Below are 24,876 nucleotides of genomic sequence, written 5' to 3'. Positions count from 1 at the left end.
ATCAAACAGGATTCAGCCTTTCGACTGATCCTCCAATCAGCACATGGAAGCTCAATGCCCAGCCCGGCTGAGCTCCGCCCACAGCTCCATTCACCCCCAGAAACGCCAGGCGTCTGGGGGCGGGACAACATGGTGTCATTTATCCAATTACCGTCCAGTTTAGAGTCAATGAAAAACCAGTTCCCCTCAGTCCCATTGAAGTGCATGGACGCTGAGCGTCTACGGACAAATGCACTGAGCAGAGATCGAATGAGAAAACAGAGACACGGGAATGGAGGAGAAGTGAACAACATCCAGTCCACTGATTTGTGATAAAGCTGATTCTGAACGAACTTGTCTGTGAGATGAACGTGTTCTGACACATTTGGAGTCAATGAAATGTCAACACAACTGAACAGATCTAACCATTTAATTTTCGTAATTTTAGGGGAAGCTGAGCTTCCACTGCAGTCTGTGAGAAATCACCACTGGTGTGAAGCCATGCACATCCATCTTTGGGTTGAACATTGACTGTTTAATACAGAATTAAGACAGGGGCTTTCACTGAAAACAAGCTAATTAGCATTCAGCATATTTACAAATCAAGCAAGGTTTTATACATATGCACAAAAATACAACTGAGTACTTCAACATTATTACAGACTGTATAAATGTAAAGGTTAACCAAAACCATCACAAGAAATCTGAGCACAGTATAGTTATCCAATACACTGTCAAGAAATTTGGCACATAGTCGCACTAATGCCAATAGTTAAACAAGTGTATTGTAGGTCCTTAGTGATCATCACACTAAACATCTTTCCTCTATTGCTTGTAATATGTTCATGTTCAATTACAAATGATCACAAAGGAGGCCTAGTGAATGCATAACACAGTGGATGGCTCTATTTCAGTCCTCTAAAAATGTTCAGGTATGACTAAGATAAAAGATCGCACTTATGGTAAGGTATGGCAAAGTGAAGCCAAGTTTAAGGTAAGGTACAGTGCACTCCTTATCTCACTTCACAAATGAAGAACGTGTCTAACACCACAAATCTATGCTAACTCAAAGTAATAACAGGCAGGAAATGGGCTGACTCATGTCGTACGCTAGTGGCACATCTTATCCTCGGTGGTAGCGTCCATGCCCCAAGCCCATTCTCCTGAAATTATGTTCAGATAGAATTATTTCTGCAAAAGCAAATACATTTTTGAGAAAATTTAAACCAAGATAGGTTACATTTTCTAACATGTCTCCAATGTTAGTATTTTTTTTTTTTAATTACATACCATCCACATAATTCATCTCAAACTGTGACATACATCTTCTGGGTCTTCTGCTTCAAATCTGGACACTTTACATACATTTCAGATCTCAATGATCAAACCTAAGAGGGTTTAAATCTGACAATGCTGTGCCACCTAACAAACACACTGTTAAGTTAAAAATAGATATTTTTGTAAAGAAACAACTCACCCTTTTGTTTTGCTAATCAAAAGACACTTGATGATTTTATGATTCTCCTTGTGGTCGATTATGGGGATACTGATGGATACTTCTTCCTACACATTAAAAGCATCCTGATTATGTTAAGACAGATTTTTTTCTGACTCCCCATGCATCTTACATAAAAAGATGGGGTGGTCCTTCCTAACAAACAGTATTGTATTTTGTTTACGTATAAGGCTCTTCTGCACAAACTGCTTCTTCTCACTATTTACAATTAATACTTACAATGTCAGGTCACTGGCCCCATTAGCTGTACCTCTTGTTCACAGTAAACTTTAAATACTATGGTGCAGACAAATGGGGTAGGCACAGAAAAAAAGAAAAGAAAATTAGCTACTTATGGCACTTGAACATTTATAATCACACTTGCCATGTTTTTTGTTATTTCAGAAATTATAACAATGTATTATGTGTATTTGTCCATACTTCAAATGTATATTATTGATCTTGGTGAAATGCTAATAATAATTTAAGTTCATTTACAATAAAATACTTAAATTTTTCTAGTTGGCCAACGTGTGCTCTTGAACACCAATTAAATTTATAGATACTTTGAGATTTGATAGAACTTTCATGCAACAGGAACATACCTAAATGCACAAAAAGGAAACATTTTTACATAACAAAATATTTGATCATGGCAGTTCATATGCCTCATTTACTTAGTGTCAATCTTCAGGGTTTTTTTTCCCATGAATCTAGAGCTAGTGGGGATTAGCATTAGCATAAAGCAAATACATATTGTAATGTTGAGGCTCGATGTGTGTTGAAACACAATGCAAATTTTAAGCTCCTACATATGAATCTGGAGACAGACGGACAGACGGACAAACAGAAAGACACACAGGTAGAAAGCTGTCCATCTTCCTCTTTTCCTCCTTCTCCTCATCCTCCTCTCGCCTGTCCTCTTCTCTTTCTCTCACACCAATGATAAAACAATGACTGGGTGGGGAAGGAGCGAGGGAAGGATGGATGGACAGATGAAGGTGGAACGAAAATTATGAGACATGCTTGCAAGGAAAAAAAAAAGCAAAGAAATCAAGTAAAATGGTAATTGGCAGTGTGAGGAGCTTCGCTTTTAGGAAAAACCTGCAGGAGACAGACAGGAAATAAAAGAACAAAAAGGCCTGGGTTTAAATTTCTGCTGGTGATACTTGGATGCGTATTATTAGTTGGTACACTTGTGTTCCTCTGCATGCATATCTGTGGCTGGAAAAGACAGATGACGGAGTGAGGCATGCAGGTTTGTAGGCTGCTTGAAGCTACCCATCATTCATCAGGTCCTGTTTAGATCGACAGCAAACTGGTGGTAAAGTCAAACCTGAAATCCTCAGTGTCCTGAGAGCTCTGCCCAAAGCATCAATAAAGTTCTATCTAATCTAATCTAATCTAATCTAATCTAATATAATCTAATATAATATAATCTAATATAATATAAATGGAAACTCCACCAATTTTGCACATTAAAGTCAATTTACTGCTTACAAAGACTACTACTTAGTGCAGGAAAAGGTGTCATAATGTCATCATTGGCTGAAGAAATATGCACTGCCATTTTTGCATTATATAAGATTCAGTATAAAAACAATGTTGTGTGTTGACGTTTTATTTTATTTTTTCAGACTTTCTATGTTGACATACCAAATCTTGAGGCATTGTTGTGCCTTTTTGGTTGTGGTGAATATATATTCCTGAGGAAAGTTGCATTAATGGTGTCAAACAACAGCACATGGCAGCATGTTCAACAGAAATGACTGAAGTGTTCATGCACACTAATCCCACAGCTACAATTATGTGCACCACAAAGACAAGGAAATGCATGAAATGTAAAGCAGAGCTGTGATTTGAAGATGTACAATTTATAGTTTCAGCTGGGGAGGTAAAATGACTGATACTGAAAATGAAATGGATAAGTAGTAAATCATCATGATGAAGTAAAGTAAAGGCTTCCTTTTTAAAACCTTGATTAGACACGATTAGTACAACGTGTTGGCTGAGACAGATATGTTAAAGATGTGCTAATACTCCAGAATCTGATATCTAAAGTGCCAGAAAAAATACAAAATTCTAATGCAATGTCAGTACCATGTCTCAAAACTTAGTAAAGTAAAATCATAATATTAAATTGTATTTGGTTCAAGGATCACAAATCTGACATGGAAAGACTGCATATAAACTGAGGGAGTGGGGTTAACTTAACTTAGTTCAACTTAATGAATGCAAAAGAAATATAAATCTAGGTTACATGACTTTGTACAAATTGAGAAGAGCTAAGGAATGATGTGTATGTCCCACACATGCACCGGAGAAGGGAAACAAAGAGCTGAATTTCTGCAACCAAAAAGTCTATGCATACTACCTGTTTATGGATGCAAATGGACAATAATACAGAAGGTAAAAACAGAGAACACATAAGTAGCTTCAGATTTAGTTTGATGTGTTATGAGTTATTTGTTGAGGGCAGTTGACACATTCGTCTAATAAATGATCTAGTTGTGTAAAAACTGAATTTGAGGTTTCACAGGACGCTCAGATACAGATGCTGATGCAGCTTCTTCCCATCACTGCTGTGGGTCAGATGGTAAGACACAGCACCTGTAAAATCATTTCACTAACCTTATGTTAAAACTCAAATATTATGTGTGAACAGAGTCAACACACTGTCACCAAATCCAAAAAACACAGCAATACCTGAATACAGTCAACAAAGTCCCATTTTACTGCCTCTAAAAACACAAAGCAGCACAGTAACTAAAACTAGTACTAATCCTGAAAGAGTTCTGGCAGAGCTGCAGGCGACTAGAAAGCAGCAGTGCTGACTGGGAAAACACAGCCCCTTCATTTATTCTGATGTAAAGTAGCTAACACACTGTAAAGTACAGTAAAGTAGGAGCAGGGGGTGGGGGTGGGGGTGGCCTGTGGTTGTGTGTCAGTACGTGAGCTTCATTAATGTGCATCTTGGCATTGTGAGTTTCTTGTGTGTGAGTGTAATGGGTACCGTGTGCTTGCTGAGGTCTTGTTTGCCCATCTTAAGTCAATTAAAAGGAAATAAGGCGGCTCTGACCGGCCCGTGAACCAGCTCCCTCAGCTGAGAGCATGTCTGCACAAAAACACACACAAGCTAACACAGGGAGGCTGATAATGCTCCACAACTGGCAATCGACCCTGCGCCCTGCTGTGTGAGAAACAATGGCTCTCAGGTTCTGGAAGTGTGTGTGCAGTACGGCATGTCTGACAAGGGTTCAGAGAGAAACAACATCACACACTAACGCACACCTTCCCTTCGTCTCAGTATATTCCATGTGTTGGAGCTTCAACATGCTACTCAAGAACTGGTTCAGGAAAAAAGAAATTCTGAAGGGCTGGGAGGTGCAGAGCAACGGAGCCATCATGGTCAATGAGTACTAGGATACAATTATATATGTGTGTGTGTGTGTGTGTGTGTGTGTGTACATATGGGTGGATGTATGTATATATATATATATATATATATATATATATATATATATATATATATATATGTAGAGAGAGAGAGAGAGAGAGAGACACACACACACACTTCATCACTGCACATGCACTGAAAATGGACTTTGGAAAGCAGAAAATGTCTCATGGGTGGCAGTTAAACTTTATAAATTACAATCAGACATAAATTATGAAGTGAAGCAGGATGGGAATGTAAGGGTATGTGCATTTGTACTAAACCATGACAAAACAGATATTACAGTGACTTATGGGCAAAGAGTGGTGGATGTACTGGAGCCCTCAGTTTCACCGGTACATGCTTGACCCTAAGCCGTAACCCTTTAGCCATTTAGTACTGTGTTAGAGCTAACTTTAGCTCAAGCTGATTGGAGGCTGATGTTGTCAGTAACACTATAGTGTACTCTAATGACACACAGGAGCTATAAGAAAACCAGCTGAATGGGAATCTGTTATGTTCCAGGTGAATGCATGTTCACTGTGTACGTTCTGTGGCTTCGGCTGCTAACACCTACCACCACTTCAAACAGTTTTTCAACAGCATGGGAACTTTTTAGTTTTCGTGGATTTTCTCACATAATAAAACTATTTATTTTAAATTTCATTTTAGCACTTTCATTTTCTTATTTTTGTATGATGGAATTCTAACAGATAAGGGAACACACACATTTGCTGAAAGTATGCACTATCTGTATGTCCAAAAATACATACACATATACCAATACTGTCACGACAGACAACAGTGCAAATCACAGCTGTGTCATACATTAGTCAGTCAGTCTGTCCTTTTCTGTCACTACACTTAAACCAATTACAAGAACCCTGTTTCCTGGTACACTTTATGAATACTGTCAATAGTGTGCTCATTTATCTTCCACTACCCTTCCTTTTAAAAGCCAGATGGTCCAATCACATTTCAAGGCTGATGCTCGCATATGAGACTGGTTCGACAGAGTGACGTAAACATCAAGCATACAAGCAGCGACCACTGGCACAGCCACTGTAGCACAAATGAGTGTTTTCAACAGACACCTGAAGTGAAAGCCTTGTTATTAGTACCTGGAGGATGCAGTGGTGAAGGCTAAAGGCAACAAGAGAAACTCACACCTCACTGTTCGAGTCTGTTGGCAGTGAATGTGTCATGTGATTCACAGGTGGATAAGCATGCAGCCTAGTGTTCGTCATGTCATGCTCTAAAAAATCTGCCTTTGCAAAAATGTTCTGTGTTAGGCAATAGAAAACTTTATGACTGCACTGTTCATCAGTGACTACACAGTAAAAATGTGTTGCTCAATTTGGACAATGCTAGGCATCCAATATAAGAGAGAGAGGCATGAATTATAAAATTCGTATATCAACATTTTAGTTTTAACACATATTTTGTCAGTCCTCTGAGATAGTAAGCATATGACAATATTCTAGTATGAACTTAGGTGAGTTTAATTTTGATCCATTGACTTAAGAGGCATTTTGTGTCAGTTATTTAATTTTTGTCTGTTTTAACATTGAATGGCTTGAACTTTTGGATTTGTTTGGTGGCACATAGCTATAAAAAAGCAGATAGACTTTAAACACAGTTGGACCATTTTGGTCAGATGTTAGAAGCTAAAAAGAGGAAGATATATCCCCATGTACAGATAAATAACTATAGTAACATTCAAGACTAAACACAAAATGCTTACAAATGTAAAATTTACGCACAAGTTTAAATGCATTACTATGAATTCTATCGTGTATTAAAAATCTCATTTTGTTGAAAGAATATGTATATGCAGGCTGTAGTGACAGAAGTAGATTGTTCCGCAGAGATGGTCCTGCACATTTAATTTAGTGCAGAATAAGGGAAGTCTGACAATATGAATGACGAGAGTCCTCAGAGCATCTTGAGGAATAAGAGCGAGTGTCTCAGTAGAACTTAAAGACATTCCTAATAGCAGTAGGTAAACAAAGAGTTAACTACATTTTTCACATGAATATGAATATAGGAGTCTGTTATAAATTCATGTAGAGATGAAAGACAATAATTCTACAAAGTTTCTTTTGGATATAAAATATGTGATTTTATACACACACACACACACACACACACAGTATACACACAGTACACACATCTAGTGATGTCTTAGATGTGGTGTCTAAACAGTACTAAAATAAAACAGATGATATTAAGATAAATTGAGCACTAATGTAATACTTTCCCATTTTTGTCTTGGACAAGAGCACTAAATATTTGATAAAAACTCACTCAGGATTTTAAAAAAAATATGTCTCATCCCTCCCTCAGGTTGTAAAGAAAAAAAACCCTTTTCTCAACTGTCTGAGCTTTCTAAGATCCGGACCACCTGCTACCACAAACTGAAAAAAAACTTGCTAGTAGACACACCGTGACATAGGATATCTGTAAATCACACCAGGCTATCTTTGTTCAGCTTTTGTTCAGTTTTAACCTTTCTGAAATCCTAATTAAAGAGAAGGTCAGATCAACATGTTCAGCCATCACATCCTTTATTCTCCCTGTGAGTGGTGTAAGTGCCGGCTCCTAATGCATCGGCTCCAGCTCATGACAATCCCAGAGCTGTTCTTGTTGAGGTGAGGGCCCACTTAATCCTCTATACCCAAACCCTGCTCGTGATAAACAGGCTACGTTTAATCCACAACACCGAAGAGCAAGGGTTAAGTCTTTATCGCTTGCCATGCCAATGTTCTCCCTCTTTACTCTCTCTCACATACCATCTCTTTGTAAGCGTCATTCTAATACTGCTATTGTAAAATCACTGGATTAAAATCTGGACCGCAATCTGCCTTAGGCTGGGGAGGGAAGTGAATCAGTACTGCTGCTAAGGCTGCAAACATCAGCAGTTTACTAAACAAATACACACAAAAAGGGAACAATTACTGGAAAAAATACTGTAATATGGAGCACTGTATTTTTATGCTGTCATCATTTATCATTATTCAAACAAACGACAAGTAAACAAATGTGTTGTAGCAGATGTCTATAATCTAATACACAATCACAGAAAGTATCAGCACCTAATCAATACAGAACAAGACTCTCACAGAACTCTGGAACTCAGTGAAATTAGTACAGCGGCATTTTGTGTTATATTTGTGACAGTCAAATCAGACATTCAAGTTGCACTATCACAGTACCTGTGGGAACTTGTCTCTTGAGCTCAGCATCTTTGCAGATCAGGAAGAAAAATGACCATATAAATGGAAATAATTAACATAAACATGTTGCATGAGACTTCCTATGAAATATACATTAGGTTATAAAGCATTTATAATTCCTTATAACATTCTTATAATTATAATGCATTATATGACTTTTTAAGAGGCAGTTTATTTATAACAGCTGCAAGAAACATAATAAACTGCTAAATGCTCTGCTATGTTAAAAAAGTGCCAAATAATGTGTATACAGGGTGGGGAAGCAAAATGTACAATGAACATTTAGTTGTTTTTTCTCAGCAGGCACTACGTCAATTGTTTTGAAACCAAACATATATTGATGTCATAATCATACCTAACACTATTATCCATACCTTTTCACAAACTTTTGCCCATATGAGTAATCAGGAAAGCAAACGTCAAAGAGTGTGTGATTTGCCGAATGCACTCGTCACACCAAAGGAGATTTCAAAAATAGTTGGAGTGTCCATAAAGACTGTTTATAATGGAAAGAAGAGAATGACTATGAGCAAAACTATTACCAGAAAGTCTGGAAGATACTATTAAAGAAGAATGGGAGAAGTTGTCACCCCAATATTTGAGGAACACTTGCGCAAGTTTCAGGAAGCGTGTGAAGGCAGTTATTGAGAAAGAAGGAGGACACATAGAATAAAAACATTTTCTATTATGGACATTTTCTTGTGGCAAATAAATTCTCATGACTTTCAATAAACTAATTGGTCATACACTGTCTTTCAATCCCTGCCTCAAAATATTGTAAAATTTTGTTTCCCCACCCTGTATTAATAAGGATTGTCCCAAACATCACAAGGCACAAGTGCAGGACCCAAGCCATAAATGAAAATCAGCTTTTTGGATGCTGTTTGATTATCACCTACATCAGCTATTCCAACTTTTTGTACATGTGTTTCAACTGAAATGTTTTCTTGTTGTAAAGCCCCAAACTTTCCATAAATCCGTCTACATCTTCCACAGAATATTAGAATCCAAACAGCACCTAAGCCACCTAACAACCTTGTATTAATGTGTGTGTGTGTGTATATGACCTTGAGAGTTTTACAGTAACAGACAATGGCTAACATAGTTATCCTCAATAAATAAGTCTGTAATGTTATAATAAAAACTGTTTTTTGTACACGCTAATAGATATCTACTAATAATAAATAATAATAATAAACTTTATTTGTATAGCACCTTTCATACAGAAATTGTAGCCCAAAGTGCTTCACATTGATTGAAAAAAATACAATATTAAAATACATTAAGATTTGATTAGAAATACAATAAAATAAAAATAAATATAAAAACAGCGCACATTAAAATATTTGATTATGCATAGAATTTTTGAAGTGCAAGAAATAAGATGAAATTTGAATTACAATAAAATAAAAAATAAAAACAGAAATACAATAAAACAAAATAAAAATAAAAAAAACGCACATTCCTGGTTCCTGAATGTATTCCTAGTGTTATTATTTCCATATAATCATCATACTAGAACTTCATAGGTACTTTATTATTTTAACAAAAAATGCTTATTGAATGATGTTAATATTCATTATTACCATGAGTTGGTTTTCTCAGGACAAAGAAAATTATATATTGGAAGGAAATAATATATAGGTAGTGTGTCATATCCATAAAGCTCAGCAGGGCCAGATGAGGACCTGTCAAGCACTGTGTCTGCAAGGTCTAAACTCTACAAGGACTCTAAAGCAGGTCTATGAAGTGAAAACAACAACTGGGTATCAGCTCAGGAACTGTGAGGGCAACATGGGAGTTAATATTGGCAGGTCAGAGTGTGTGTGTCCTGTGGAGTTGAAGAAAAGCTCATTTTCATCCTGCTCAGATGACCATAACTCCTCCCACCCTTGGAGCAGAGACGTGTCCTCGCTGTCGGCACTGACAAGGGTGTAAGTGGTAATCATGAAGGAGGAGGAGAAATGGGTGCTCGGGACTCCACTTGATGAGTTGCATATGTAATGTTGGCACGTCACTGTCTGTATAGCCATGTGCACGAGGTCCTGTCTATTCGGTTTGCTATCCTGCATTCCTACATGCCATGGCACCCGAGGACATGGCCATATGCCATCGGCCTGGCCCGCTGATCAACACCGCTCCAGCCTCGCATGACAGCTCATAACGTGCATGCACACACACACAAGAGTCCTGACAGATGGGCAAAAAGGTGGGCCATGTCATGTGTGAAATGAACAGAGGGCAGGGGAGTGTTAGCAATTATGGTGAAACAGACTGCAAAGATGGGCAGACACACTTGTGTGTATTGTATATGAGTGTGTAGTTTGGAGAACACATGATGTACACAGGCAGAAATAAAAGCAGAACAACCTCCATGCTAGACAGGAGACAACCAGCTCATATTGAATACAGCTTTAATGGAGTACCTGTAAGTGTGTATGGATCACTACATTACTGCCTGTATCAATCTGTTTTTACAAATGTGGACATAAAGTCGTCTTTATTTTCATATTTTAGCCCATCATATAGTCATGACCAGCAAACAACAACATGTTTTGAAAGCATATAGTTGGTACTGATTTTTTTATTGGTACTTAATAATATTGATTGTTTCACTGATATTATGATAGGTATGATGAACAAACTAGTCCAAATTTGTTTGCATATAAAATGTGAGTTTATGATGAAATGCTTTGCTTCATGGCACCACTGTAGTGGAAGTATAATAATAGTTTAATTATTCATATACATTTTCTACATGTCATAATTTTAGAACACACAAAATACATTCTATATATATTCTGTTTGCCTTTATTTTGCATCAGTGGGCCGAGACACAAAATAAAATAAACATCCACAATGTTCATTCTCCATTGAATTCCATCATACACAACAGAGGAACGAAACGATTTCATTAAAAGAGCCAGTTAACGAGTAGAAAAGGATGTGGATAGTAATAGAATGTTACTTTTGTTAGTTTCATCCAATTATTTTAGTACAGGGGAATGTAGACGATCGTCAAAATTATGTAAAATAGTTATATAATTACTTGAAATAATAGTGACACAGTGATTATGTAATTGTTGTGACAGACTTAATTGAAAGAAATCTAACAATTATTAGTTGAAATTACCTTAAAAAGGCACAGGTCAGGTAAGCTACTGTTAAAGTCCAGGGTTGGAGGATTAGAATTACTGTTTAGGCACACTGTGTCTCATAAGTTGTAAATAATGTTTGTTTCTTGTTGTGTACCACTATGTATGTTTATTTATTTTTTGCTTTGTATTTTTTTTCTTTCTCTGCCTGCAACACACATATTTGATCTGGGCGGCAGCTGATGGAAAGATAAAAACAGGTTGATTTTGGTGCTGAGCTCTACAAGTCCCACAGAGGTAGCAAAATTCCAACTGTGCTGGAGAGATGAAAACATCACAGACTTGCCACTAAACAACACATACAAAGGTCTGACATATAGAAATAGAAATATTGATATAATTAAGACTTATCAAAATCACAAGTTATTAATAGCTTTGTACTTGTTTCTGTTGATTTTGTTGATGGCTAAAAGATAAAAGCAGAGAAAAGGCACACGTTTAAATAATGGACCGCTGCTTTATAGCTCTGTATCACAGCAAAAGTCAACAGAAACGTTTTCATCTCTTAAGGCGACTAATCTTGCTCACATCAGCCTTTTTGCTACATCACTAATCTGTTCAGGAACAATGGGTGTTTAAGTCCAAACACTATGTTGTGTGACTGGACAAAAGGCAGGACTTCATCAGGAGTGTATACTGGCAGAGCTGCGGCAAAAAATCTAAGTCAAAATCCACATCAAACCAGCCGAAGGACAAAACAACATAATGCTAATACATGTATATTAATACAATTTAATAACTGAAGAGCCATTTGTGCACGGGTTTTCAACTGTCCTTTGCAAATGCAGCACGTATGGGAGGCCAACAAGTATGTTTGGAGGTAATATGCTAATAGTCAGTGGTTTTGGATGATATGCTGAAAAAAGGTAATCAAAAACCTTGAGAAAATAAAACGTTTGCTCACCATGAGCACATGCAGAGGTTTGTATTAGACTTGAATTTATCCTCTTGAGACCCAGCAATGCATTTTAGTCCTCTGCAGGGGACAAAAGGCTCATAGTTTTATTTTAGCAAAATACTTTCCCTGTAATAAGGCTGTCATTTCTTTATGTGTAATGTTTCATATGCCTGCTTTTTATTTTCTGAATTTTTATCCTGTTACACTTTGTAAATGTGTTTAAAATTTCCTAAAGAACACTGTTTAGGGAAGAATATTTTAAAGGTGCTATGACATTTCAACTAACTATAAATAGACTACTTTTTTCATGAAATAATCCCAAAGATTTTAGTAATGTATACACTGTTATAATATAGAGTAACCATTATGTATCATGAGACAACCAATTTATATTGAAGACGTCTTTAATCGAGTACCTGTGGGTGTGTATCAGTCCCTGCATTACTGGCAGACCTTTTCATCCATCTGTTCTATATCTATTTTCAGATTGTAAAATATATTGTGATTTGTTTTTGTTAAGTGCAGCCTATTTGGCTGTACATAATGGATTTTAAAAGACTGAACTGTTTCTTTGGATTTTATTTTAGTGATATTTCAAACGTAGTACTATTTGAATATCTGTATTATGAACTATGAAATTCTACAGCTTCTGACCAATGAACCATATGAACAAACATATACGTCTGGAAAAAACTGCCTTGAGCAATTTGCAGGTCATTTGAAACACAAGTGTGTAGTAACAGAGGCCAAGAGTGGAGAGAGATTTGAGAGTGAAAGTGGTGTTGAGAGTGATGAGAATAATCCTCTGCCCATGTAACAGAGATAAAGACACACAGAGGTTTTAGCTCCACACAGGAGATTGACCTCATTACTGGCAACAAGCTCACAAAGCAAAAGACACAAACACACAAATACGCATGCTTCAGGAACAGCGCTTGAGCAGTATTCTTGTATTATCAGTACATGCTAAAGAAGTGTGCATATGTGTGTATTTGTGTGTGTGTGAGTGTGTGTGTGTCTAATGACCCGAGAACACCCCAACCTTGATCAGAGGCGTAGAAAAGGAGCGCTGCCCCCTCTGCTCTAACATTCATCAAGAGTGTGTGTTTGATCTCTCAGCCACATCACACATGTGCCCTCCAATCAACCACCACGGCCTCTAAGGCCTCCTTTGGCCTCCATACACAAACACACACACACACACACACACACACACACACACACACAGCACAGGGAATGTCCCACACAGAACCCATTAGGACTTTTGATTAAATTTGAGTACAGCTCATGTATAAAGGCCATGGCCAGTGTAGCTTCATTCAAGTGTGTGTGTGTACACGCAAGAAGAAAAAAGAAAGCAAAAATGAGTGACTGTAAAGCCTTCTAACCTTTGTAATATAGATCCTAACCGCTGCCAAGGGAGGTTAAAACCTAAAAGGGCTCCATAACACTTCATAACTCTGACTTAAATGAAACAACTACAACTCTATAACCATTAGTGTAGCACACACGTGCACACACAAATACACACTCTGTGTCTGTAGAAGTTGGCAAGGCAACCAAGGTCAATAGGTTTATTTCCACTGGCAGTGGAAGTGCTTTTTACTGCCACGATCTGCACGACAACACTCAGAACAAACAAATATGATTAGTTTGCTTCATATTCATGAATCACTCACAGGAAAAAAGAGAGGGGGGGTGGGACAAAATTCAGTGTAAAATTGTAGGCTCCGTTTGACTAATAGAAAATACTCGTAGTTGTAATATTTCGCTGAACACCTCTATCTTTGATTTCAGCACACACTAGCCATGGCACTGTCTCAATAAGCTTGTGCAATGCCACAGACATTACTGAACCTAGACCTGACCAACTTTAACAACCCCAGATCATAATACTGCCCCACAGGCCTGGACTGTAGGCACTAAGGCTGTGTCCACATGACAACACCTGCTATTTTTCTTTTGCAGATTCTAAAAGTTTCGCATCCATACATGTATTGTTTCAAGAAGTTATCAGCGACCAGATGGAAACAGGAAAACTGGGTTAAAACAGTGTAGTACATATGCCACACCTATATGTGGCGCTGTACACAAACACAGACAGAGCTGCATGATACATTAAAATAACAAAAGAATGCAGGGTCCGGGTTACCCTCTAGCATTTCAAACTATCTGACACGTGTATCTGTTTATGCACCTTCGCTGGTCGTCGAGTTGATACAGCATTACCAGGTTTTGTTGTAGTAGTGCTAAGAAACTTAGCAGTGCCTGCAGCACAAACACAACTCTGTAATCCACTATTATTGTTGTAGTTGTTGTTACCAGATGTTACGTCTGGGGAATTTCTTTTTCTGGTCACGTGGCATGGCATCACCATTTCCAAAAAGTGGTGTTTTGCCTATCCACACGGCAACGCGAGGGCAGCGTTGTGAGATTGTTCCGCTCTGGGACCCGTTCTCAAAAAATATAGTTTCAGGACACCAACATCGCCGGTGTTGTGTGGACGAAAGGCCGACACGATATGAAATTTTTGCAGATTAACATAATTTTGTTGTCGTGTGGACAGGCTCTAAGAATTATGGGTAATCACTTCAACCACCTCTCTTCTCACCCTGTCCATCACTCTGGAACAGAGTCAGTCTGGACTCATCAGATCACATGACCTTTTTCCATTGAAACACAGTCCAATCTTTATGTTGAACCAATAGCTGAAATGGGAAGATACTCACTCCATCACTTAGGGTTCACTAACATGTTGCAGATGAAACATATGACTGCAGTAATTATCCAATGAAAGTATCTGAACTATTTGCTGTGTACATAACATTCAGGTCCTTGGTTGTGTCTATGAGTGAGCATATGACAGACCTACATAACAAAATACAGACGGAACTTGTGCATCTCAAAAAATGAATAACGTCATTGATAAACACCTTCTACTACTCCCGTCCATCTCTGGTGGTAGTTGCTTTAGTATGCTGTATACTGAGCTGACAGTTTTAAACAACAGTAGGCTCCATAGCATAAATGTACAGAACTATAATCACTAAGATTATCCAGAAAGATCACCGACCCCTTAATACAGGGAATGGATTCACAGAAACACCTCTGAAATGTCATTGTGTACATGCAAAGAATGGCAGCTGCGTAGGATCAGTTGGAGAGTAGAAAATTAAAGAACCAGTTCCACATAAATATATATTTTTTCCAATTTAATTTTGCTTTAAAGATAATCTCTCAGACTTCTGCTCCAATCCCTCATCTAATTTTTATTTCTACAGAATAATCAATATATAATCTGCAAAACTGAAAATTACATTTGAAATATGAGGTATTATTTATTAATTTCTTGTCCACAACGACTTCAGTTCAGAATTTACAATCATAACTGATCACCAACACGGTGGTGATAATTAGCATCCCCACAGATTCAAACTGGAATTTTAAATGAAAGGAACACAAACACACATATATGATGCAAAACCTCCAATTATGGTGGAGAAACAGTGAGGAGTTTGTACCTACAGTTAGGTTACTTCCATCACAAGGATATGATTTGGTTTGAGAAGTCTGACAAATGCCAATTATTCTACAGATTATTCTCAATGGGCACTGAAATCTTAATAATGTACATTCTCTTAAATGACTATCAAAGATTTTGTACAAAAATTCTAAATAAAAGAGAAATGCAACCTAAGACAGCACCTTTCATTTATTGAGTTTAGAAATCAAAATAACATATAAAATAAAGAAATATGCCTTTCTGTGTGGTCATTTTATATAAACATTACAAATGTGCTACGTGGTATTCTTACCTCAGTGTTTTTCAACCTTGGGGTCGGGACCCCACATGGGGTCACCTGAAATTTCTAGTAATTGCTAAAAAAAAAAAAAGCAAAAACTTACTAATAAAAAAATAAATGGTGAGTTGAGAGAAACAATCACAGTAAAAGACATGACAAACTGTGAAGCTGAAGCTGCAGCTCTTTCATAATTCATAGTTTCAGTTCTTGTTTGTTCAGTATTAATTGTCCTCCTTGTAAATCACAGCTGGACTGACTGGAGATATCCTGACCAAAGAGAATAAAATTCTCACTTTGTGCAGTAATCTACACCTTTACTGCCTCCATCCATAATAATATACATTATAGAGACTAAATGTCCTCTACAATTAACATTTATTTACAACATAGTATAGCAAACTATAGCATGATCAAAAACAAATGAATTTTAGCAAAAAAAGTCTCCATTTTGAATGTCCGGGGTCACCAGAAGTTTGTGATTTTGAAATGGGGTCACGAGTCAAAAAAGGTTGGGAACCACTGTCTTACCTGGATATGAAGTGACCAGGATGGTTATTTTGGTCACATCACAGAGACTTAATCTCTATTATTAGTCACGACCTTCTATTTCCTGATTACAGACCATTGTTATTAATCTCTAAACCTTATCTTGTATCTAACTTCTTGACGTGAGATCTTGATTCTGTTTCTACTTCTGATTCTTCGGTTACTAAGCAAATATAACCTTGTAAATAATTACAGACTCTACTGGCCAACCACTAATCCATAGTACACTGCTTCATTTCTGTAGCAGCATACTGACGCTGGGTGTGAGTGGTGTCAGATAGCCACAAATAAAGGCTCATGTTGTAGCCTTTACGAGATGAGCACTTCCTCTGAACTTTTGCTGCTGGAGCATGTAGCAGGGAGAGAAATGACCTGCTTCCTGTGCAATTCATGTGGTTCAAAAATGTCCAGCAAATATAAATGAGCTAATTGTGGCTTTTTGATGCTGAGCTTTTCACTCTGTGTATGTGTGTATTGTACGTGTATGTTATTCTTCTGAGCTCATAAAGCATTTCTTACAGTCGTTAACCGGGGTTAGATAAAGGCAAGCAAATCCAAGAAAAGTGGAAAGGCTGAGAATTAATTAGACTAAATGGAGAAAGATGTTGCTGAAGGCTCAAAAGTGACCATTAATAAAACATGTGTGCAGCAGACACCAAATACTAAATCACACTAAACCGAATGTTCCTTTAATAATCATACATTCTAGCTAGAAACTTACTTAAGAATGGAATAATACTGTTATATCAAACATTATCTACGGCATATACACAGTCCAACAATGATGCTGCTGCGGCGTCAGACAAATGTCCTGTTGCAGATTGGACTAGTGTTCCCAGCTTAGCACCCCCGCAGCAGATGTCCAATCTTCCTAATATAACAGCAGGAACAGAACAACACAGCGGCTAAGGCCTCAGATTAAAACTATCTGCATCCAGAGGATAAAGCACAGCCGCAACTATACATGGGTTGTAGTTTAAAAGGCACAGCAGCCAACACCAATGGATGAACATCATTTAATTATATTGTTATTAAAAGATGTAGTGACAGTGGTTTGAGGAGAAAAAAACAAGAAAAATACTTAAATTTTTAGATACCAGCGACACTGAATTTCTCTTCCGTGCTCACACACAAAAGATAGCAGACTGTGATATATTACAGGATTCAACATGATATTTGAACTTAACAAAAACTGTACAGGATTACAACAGCTTCATCCACCTTTAAAGAAGGGATATTTTGCTTTTTTCAATGGAATTATGCATTTTCCAACATTTCCCTGTGGTCTCCATAAACTGTAAATGCTCTGCTTGGGTCTGAATTCTTCATTCATTCAACTCCAAAGGTCCCTCTTCAACCCTATTTCTGACTAATGACACCAGAAAGGTGGTTTGGAGCGCTGGCCCTTTAAATGCACATGACCCCACCCCTTCCAGGTTGTTGACTGTGCTTTCTGTACTATTCAGCCACTTGTGTTCGTTAATACAACCAACAACTGAACATTTTAGGTCACCGGCTCCAAGTTTGGACATATTTTCAGTCTGGACTACAACCGCTGCTGCTGACAAATAATTATCTCGTACTTGGAGAAATGTTCCTTGGAAGTCTGAACCTTATATGTGCAAATGTTGTGACGTAACTAGTTATAGACGTAACAAATAACACAGGAATTAAAACAGGTTGTAGAAATCCACTCAATTTTTGACAGAATGAATATGAAGATAGCTTTACAGCACCTGGAGGGTTCAAATTCAAACTTTTGGAGCTATTAGGGTCTGAATACACAAATAAATGAACCAAAGACAAATAAAAGTGGGTTTAGATAAATATGAGCCCCTTAAGACTGAGAAGCACAAAAGGCAACACACTGACAAAAACTAAAAGTGACCTGACAATAACTATTTCACCTTGTATGAATGTCATGTACTGAAAAGAGGTTAACAGTACTTTGCCTTATTTCTTGCAGTCATAACTAAAAACAACACACTTTACATTTGTTAGACTTCTTTTTCATGTAATTCAAATCACAGGCAGAGTACTAAAATAGTTTTAGTCTATAAACTCACTTAAGTTGTGTAACACATTATCGCTGCATCCATGCAATGGTAACGGTTTTCCACACTACATATAAATGAAAGGGAACTTAACATATTCAAGGTTGACCAGTACATCTAAGCCTGTGAAGTCTGAATTTAAACATTATACCGTACTTCTCACACACAGTGTTGAGAGGATGCTGTGTCACCAAAATATATTTAACAAGTAATTTTAACATTTTTATCTCTGCCAAGGAGGTTAGATAGTGTCTGCCATAGCCTAACTTGACTCACCATGGGGAGTCTGAGGGGAACCCATTTACCCTGAACAGAAACAGTCAGACAGTGTGCATCTTGTTCCACAAAGTTTTTAGCTGGTAAGTAGAGCATCACCCTGTTCACAGTATGTGTGCTCACATGGGGACTGGTCTTCAGCTGAGTCACCCACTACTGCACTCATATAATCCTGTATGTGACACATACCATGAAATCCTGGACTGTAAAGATAATACGACAGATTATAGAACAACTTAAAAAGACAAAATATGCATTGCAGGATCACTAAAGCACATGATACATGAAGTCAGATTTCATACCTACTCATGACCCAGACTCCCAGAGACAGGAATCTGCAAATGAATGTGATATAAACTTGTTTTAACTCATTTTCATCATTTTACACCAGCAGCACAACATAATATTTTACATTCGTTTTGCATTAGTCCTGTTTGTTAAAGTAACGTAAAGTAAAACTAATGTTAACAAACAGTGTACATGACTTGCAGTTTGTGTTTCATGAACGTCTTCATGAAACTTAGTTGGTGTTTTATCAGCCTCTCTTAGTACCTGGTTTGGAACAGGCATTAAGGATTGAGTTTGTACTCGGAGTACAAAGAGTACTATGGAACATTACAGAGGAAAGGAACGAAGTAAAGTCAACTAAACTAACTTCTGTGTCAGGTTAGCTCTCGGAGGTCACTATCCAATTAATACTTGTGTCAAAAGCAGAGTAAAAAAAGACACACTGAAGAGAAACATTATCTTTTCCTGCTCCTCCTGTTGTTCGGTCTATGACCTTCTGTGAGAAAGGATCATCCCACCGTCTGGCACAGTTAGCCAAAGAAGCAGGATTTATGAAGGGGAAATTGCAACTGGCAAATGGGCAGGGTGGAGAAAAAAATGGCCCCCCGGGGCAGAAGAGAAGAGATGGGGAGAGAGGGACAAAGGCAAATATTTGACAGGGACACGGGAGGACTAATCGTTGGTTTTGACCTCCTGGTGAACCTTCATTGTCTTTGTAAGGCAGCAGAGTCTATGATGAGAAAGCCTCTTACCCCCAAACAAATAGGTAATGAGTGGTAATGAGAGACAATGAGTAAGAGAGGGAGAGAAAGGGGAGGGAGGAAGATGCAGATAATGTAAGCCAGACGCAGACAGAGAAATTGCAGAGAAAAAGAGAGGGGAAGAAAGAGCGAGAGCAGCTGCAGCAGGGCTGAAAGTAAAGCTGAGAAGGTGCTGGGCTGCGGAGGGAGCATCCAGGGAGTTGGGTGACGAGAAACACTGTCCGTTTGTGGCCACTGATAATACTTTCCACTCTAGCTGGCTCTGTGTGGGGGTTTGCTGTGTGTGTGTGTGTGTGTGTGTGTGTGTGTGTGTGTGTGTGTGTGTGTGTGTGTGTGTGTGTGTGTGTGTGTGTGTGTGTGTGTGTGTGTGTGTTTGCAGGCCCTGTGCGAGCTGCTGATTCCCCTGATTGCAGGCTGGCGCCCTGCTGGCGAGCCCCCGCTCACTGAAATTAAATCCACTCTGCTCCGTTATAAATTATAATGCTTTACAAACAACACCCCCACCGGGGAACCCAGGAGGGGGGAGAGAGAGAGAGGGAAACAGAGAGAGAAGCTAAGGGAGAGTAACGATGATGGCAGAGAGGAAGAATGAAGAGGAGAGTGTTAGAAGTGTAAGAGAAACAAAAAAATGAGCAAATAAAATACATGTGATGTCTAATAGAAAACTGAATTTACCAGTTAAAGCTAAAGCTAAAATTTTATTCCCATTACATTCATGTTATTTTCACTCCAATGAAACCTTCACAGATAAATTAGCAAACATAATGTTGAACGTTGTCCTAAAGGTTATAAAATGTGTAACTTCCAGCACAATCCAAGTTACCGCAATTCAGTTATGCATGCACACATTTTACATTTTGAACCTTTTACTTTAGATGACTTAACATATTTAATGGCAACGCTAATGACCAACTATTAACATTACATGACACACATTATTAACTGGTCATGCATGTAGTTGATATTAAAATAAACTAAAGTAACAATCAATTAGCAAATGTAAATCTAACTTAAAAAAAACAAAAACTGAAGATTGTTGGATACATTTGATTCAAAACAAGTACAAAGCCAACAAAATATAAAACACAGACCTAGACCTTAGGTTTAGATATTTTAATGAAAGAATTGTTTCACGTGGCTGTTTGTCTGTATATGTCAGGACTGGTCAGACATCCAGGGTGCACCCCACCTTCACCTGCCGCCCCCCTGACCCTCCGGAGCAGTGGTTCCCAACCTTTTTTGGCTCGTGACCCCATTTTAACATCACAAATTTCTGACGACCCAAGACATTCAAAACAGAGACATTTTTGTGCTAAAATTAATTTGTTTTTGATCATGTAATAGTTTGCTATACTATGTAGCAAATAAACGTTAATTTTAGAGGACATTAGTCTGAACAAACAAGAACTCAAACTATGAATTATGAAAGAGCTGCAGCATCTGAAACTGACCACAATGAACATTTGACAGATAAACAGAACCACAGTGCTTCAGCTTCACCTTCACAGTTTGTCATGTCTGTTATGGATTGTGATTGTCTCTGTCAACTCACCACATATCTTTTATTAGTAAGTTTTGTTTTTTTTAATCAATTACAAGAAACACAGACCTAAGGTCTAGGTCTGTGTCTTATATTTTGTTGACTTTGTACTTCTATCTCTATCGCTCTCTCTTTTTCTCTTTCTTTACCCTCTCTCTTTAACCCCAACTGGTCCAGGCAGACGGCCATCCTTCAGGAGTCTGGGTCTGCTCCAGGTTTCTGCTGTTAAAGGGAAGTTTTTCCTCACCACTGTCACCAGTTACAAGTGTTTGCTCCTGGAGGATTCTGTTGGGTCTCTGTAAATTGGCTTAGAGTCTGGTTTTGACCAACTCTATATATAAAGTGTCATGAGATAACCTTTTGTGATCTGGCGCTATATAAATAGAATTTGACTGATTGAGTGATTTGATTGGTTTTCCCCTGTAAGTCGCTTTGGAAAAAAGTGTCTGCCAAATGCATAAACATAAACATAAATTTCAGGCGACCCCACTTGAATTCCAGGCGACCCCATGTGGGATCCCAACCCCAAGGTTGAACAACGCTGCTCCAGAAGATTCAGCAGTTCAGAAAATGAACAAATAAATGAAATGCTTCAAATTATGCTCTTTAAATAATAAAACAGAGAATGGAAATCCTGATGGATCAAGGGGGAAACAGGACAATTCAGAATTGTTGTGAAACTTGACTGAATGAGGACCAGAGCTGTGCAGTGGGGATAAAAGCATGAAGGGAAGGCAGGGATATTATTGGGGCAGTGGTTGGAGGGGAGGGGAATGAAAGCCTCGGCTAAATGGACCTCATGGTGCCAGAGAGGCAGCGGGCTGTGCTGATATCCAGCTCCACTGGCACCATACGACTAAGAAACAGAGAGCTAAAACGTCTGACATCTGCGTCTTAGTTTGGATCTTCTTCGGGTCTGCGTTTCCCCTGGGGTCAGTGTGTTATGGTTATGCGTCTCATCAAAAATGTCAATCATGAAGTACTTAATACTACCCTTGAAATAATGGGAATTCCTATCTATCTATCTATCTATCTATCTATCTATCTATCTATCTATCTATCTATCTATCTATCTATCTATCTATCTATCTATCTATCTATCTATCTATCTATCTATCTATCTATCTATCTATCTATCTGTGTTTTAATGCTGTATAGGATCATTATATTTGTTGCGTCCATGTGTCTGTAACAAAAGTCATCAGAGAATTGTCCGCCCTCACAAAATGAAATCCATATTTTGTACTGATTTTAGTTTCATTGACTTAACCCATTGACAACAGGAGTCCAGTAGTTTTTTTGAAAATGGCAACTTGTTTGACTCAACAACATACTGTATATAGAAAACTTAATTGTCACGACAACTGAAACCAAATGATGGTAACCAGACAAGACAAAGGACAAATGACAGAACAGCAAAATGAACCACTTCAAGACTTAACTGTATAACTTATAAACTGTAGTGAACTTATGGGAAAGAATTATGGAGATTTACAAAAATATCGAATTATATTCTAGTTCTGCTCTGTAAACAAATGGAATGATAGGCAGCACGGACAACAAACACAGAATTTAGCAATGGAAAAATATATGACACGTGATTTGGAAATGTAGAATTAATATTTGAAAAGTAAATGAAGCTGTCAGACTAGAAAACAAAGTACAATGTTAGCCTTAGAAATGTAGCGTAGTGTGGTATAAAGCCGCAGAAAATGGAAATACTCATACAATATAGATGTGCATTTGAGCACTTCAAGTACTTAGTTACATTCCATCACTGTAAGATACATATTTTAACTCCAACCCACTGATCTTGTCTCAGATGTAGCTCTAACTGGCAGATTGTTGTAGCAACAAAAAGTCCATTCTCCGCCCCCAGCAGGAGGCTGGGTCATGTGCGGCCATCAACATTGTCTGCCAATCAAACCTGAGAGTCAGACGCCTTGAACAAAACTCAGACTCACTTCCGTTAATGCCTGAACACAAAGCTTAGCGCAGTGATACAGGACACAGCTGTCAGTGCCACAGGTTCTGTTTGGGCCACACACATGTACTGCTTTCACTGCTTACCGGTCAGAATGGGAGGCACTGGAGCGTCAAGTTTATCAATCACCATCTATGTGTGTGTGTGTGTGTGTGTGTGTGTGTGCTTTGATTTATTTTATTTTATCAATATCTTGTTACAGATTTATCCATTGGATAGACTTGAGTTCAAAGCCAATTGTCCATGCTGATAAAATGTGAAAATCTCCACAGATTCTGTTCATAAAAGACACATGCAAATAATTCCCCATACCAGTTTTGAGGGTGGATGCAGAGAGCAATGAGACAAAAATATGGAAGTGTACATTATGAAGACTAGAGATTGTGCTGCCATTATTAATTGACTTTTATTAAAAAAAAAAAAAAAAAAAAAAAAAAAAAATATATATATATATATATATATATATATAATAAAAAAAAAACACGATCTTAGTCCCCTCTCTTCTCAAAAACTTCTGTTCCTTTCCTGTAATGTTTGGGTTACACTGTGCAGAATGATTTCTGTTGCGATGTTTTTCAGCTGCTGAACGTGGAAACTTCTCAGAGGACATGTGAACTCTGAGTTCAAGGTCCGAGTTTAGGCGAAAACTGATTTGTGCAACAGGGTTAAATATACACCACTTACAAGTGCAACATGAAAACTTCCTGCACATGAACTCAAAATTGACTTTTGAAAGAGTGGGAAATGTGTAAAAATTCTACATGTTAATGGAAGCGATAGCAATTTTGGTTATTTTATTTTTATTAATTTAGGGTAAGACATGCATTACTTTTGAAGCCATTATTTTTATTTTGTCTTATAACTTATGAAATCAAATGTGACTGGACACACATAAATCATAGTCAATAACTGTAATCCTGAGTTTTGCCATTTCTTCATACTGCCAATAGCAACTTCTTGTCAAGTACTGATACTGAAAACCAAAATCTAAAAGGCTACATTTGGATGGATTTTACAAAGTGGTTAGCTGTGGGAAACAACATTTGATGTAGCCATTTTTTCCACTGATTCCCTGATCCCAAAGTGGTGACAGTGAAGATCAGGGCTGATAAAGCTCTACAGTGAAAAAAAAAAAAAAAAACCCTCTGTAACTGTAAGAGTCTTGAATCTACAGCTCAACCTGAGTAGTAACGGAAAAACAAACAAAAAAAAAAAACATCCTTGACATTTGACAAGACAGATTCTGATACAACCAAAATAATGTGAAGCAAATGTGCCACATAGCTGAGGTGGTAGAAAACAAGGCTCATAAAGTGAAGCAGGTGGGCTAGTGAAAAGACTACGCAGACCAGTTCAAATGTATTCTTAATGCTAACTCAGCTCTGGGTCAAATACCTGAGGAGTCACAACAGAAAGCAGAGGTGA

The 24,876-nt window shown here is 37.8% G+C and overlaps 1 protein-coding gene across 5 annotated transcripts in view; it reads right to left on the bottom strand.

Annotated features, from left to right (window-relative positions):
• Positions 1-24,876, bottom strand: part of bcas3 (BCAS3 microtubule associated cell migration factor) — a 521,508-nt gene that overhangs the window by 217,742 nt on the left and 278,890 nt on the right. Inside the window, exon 24 of one of the 5 annotated variants that reach the window (XM_030152122.1) lies at positions 1,252-2,578. The exons of the other annotated variants lie outside the window; for them this stretch is intronic. Within the exon in view, the coding sequence (XP_030007982.1) occupies positions 2,568-2,578 (11 nt within the window). The 3' untranslated portion in view covers positions 1,252-2,567. Of the gene's footprint in view, positions 1-1,251; positions 2,579-24,876 lie in introns of those variants that run through there. 5 annotated transcript variants of the gene reach the window in all.

This window comes from Sphaeramia orbicularis, chromosome 13 (assembly GCF_902148855.1).
Source record: "Sphaeramia orbicularis chromosome 13, fSphaOr1.1, whole genome shotgun sequence".
NCBI classification, from domain to species: domain Eukaryota; kingdom Metazoa; phylum Chordata; class Actinopteri; order Kurtiformes; family Apogonidae; genus Sphaeramia; species Sphaeramia orbicularis.
Note: the sequence above shows the minus strand (reverse complement) of the source record. Positions and strands in the feature narration are given on the sequence as shown.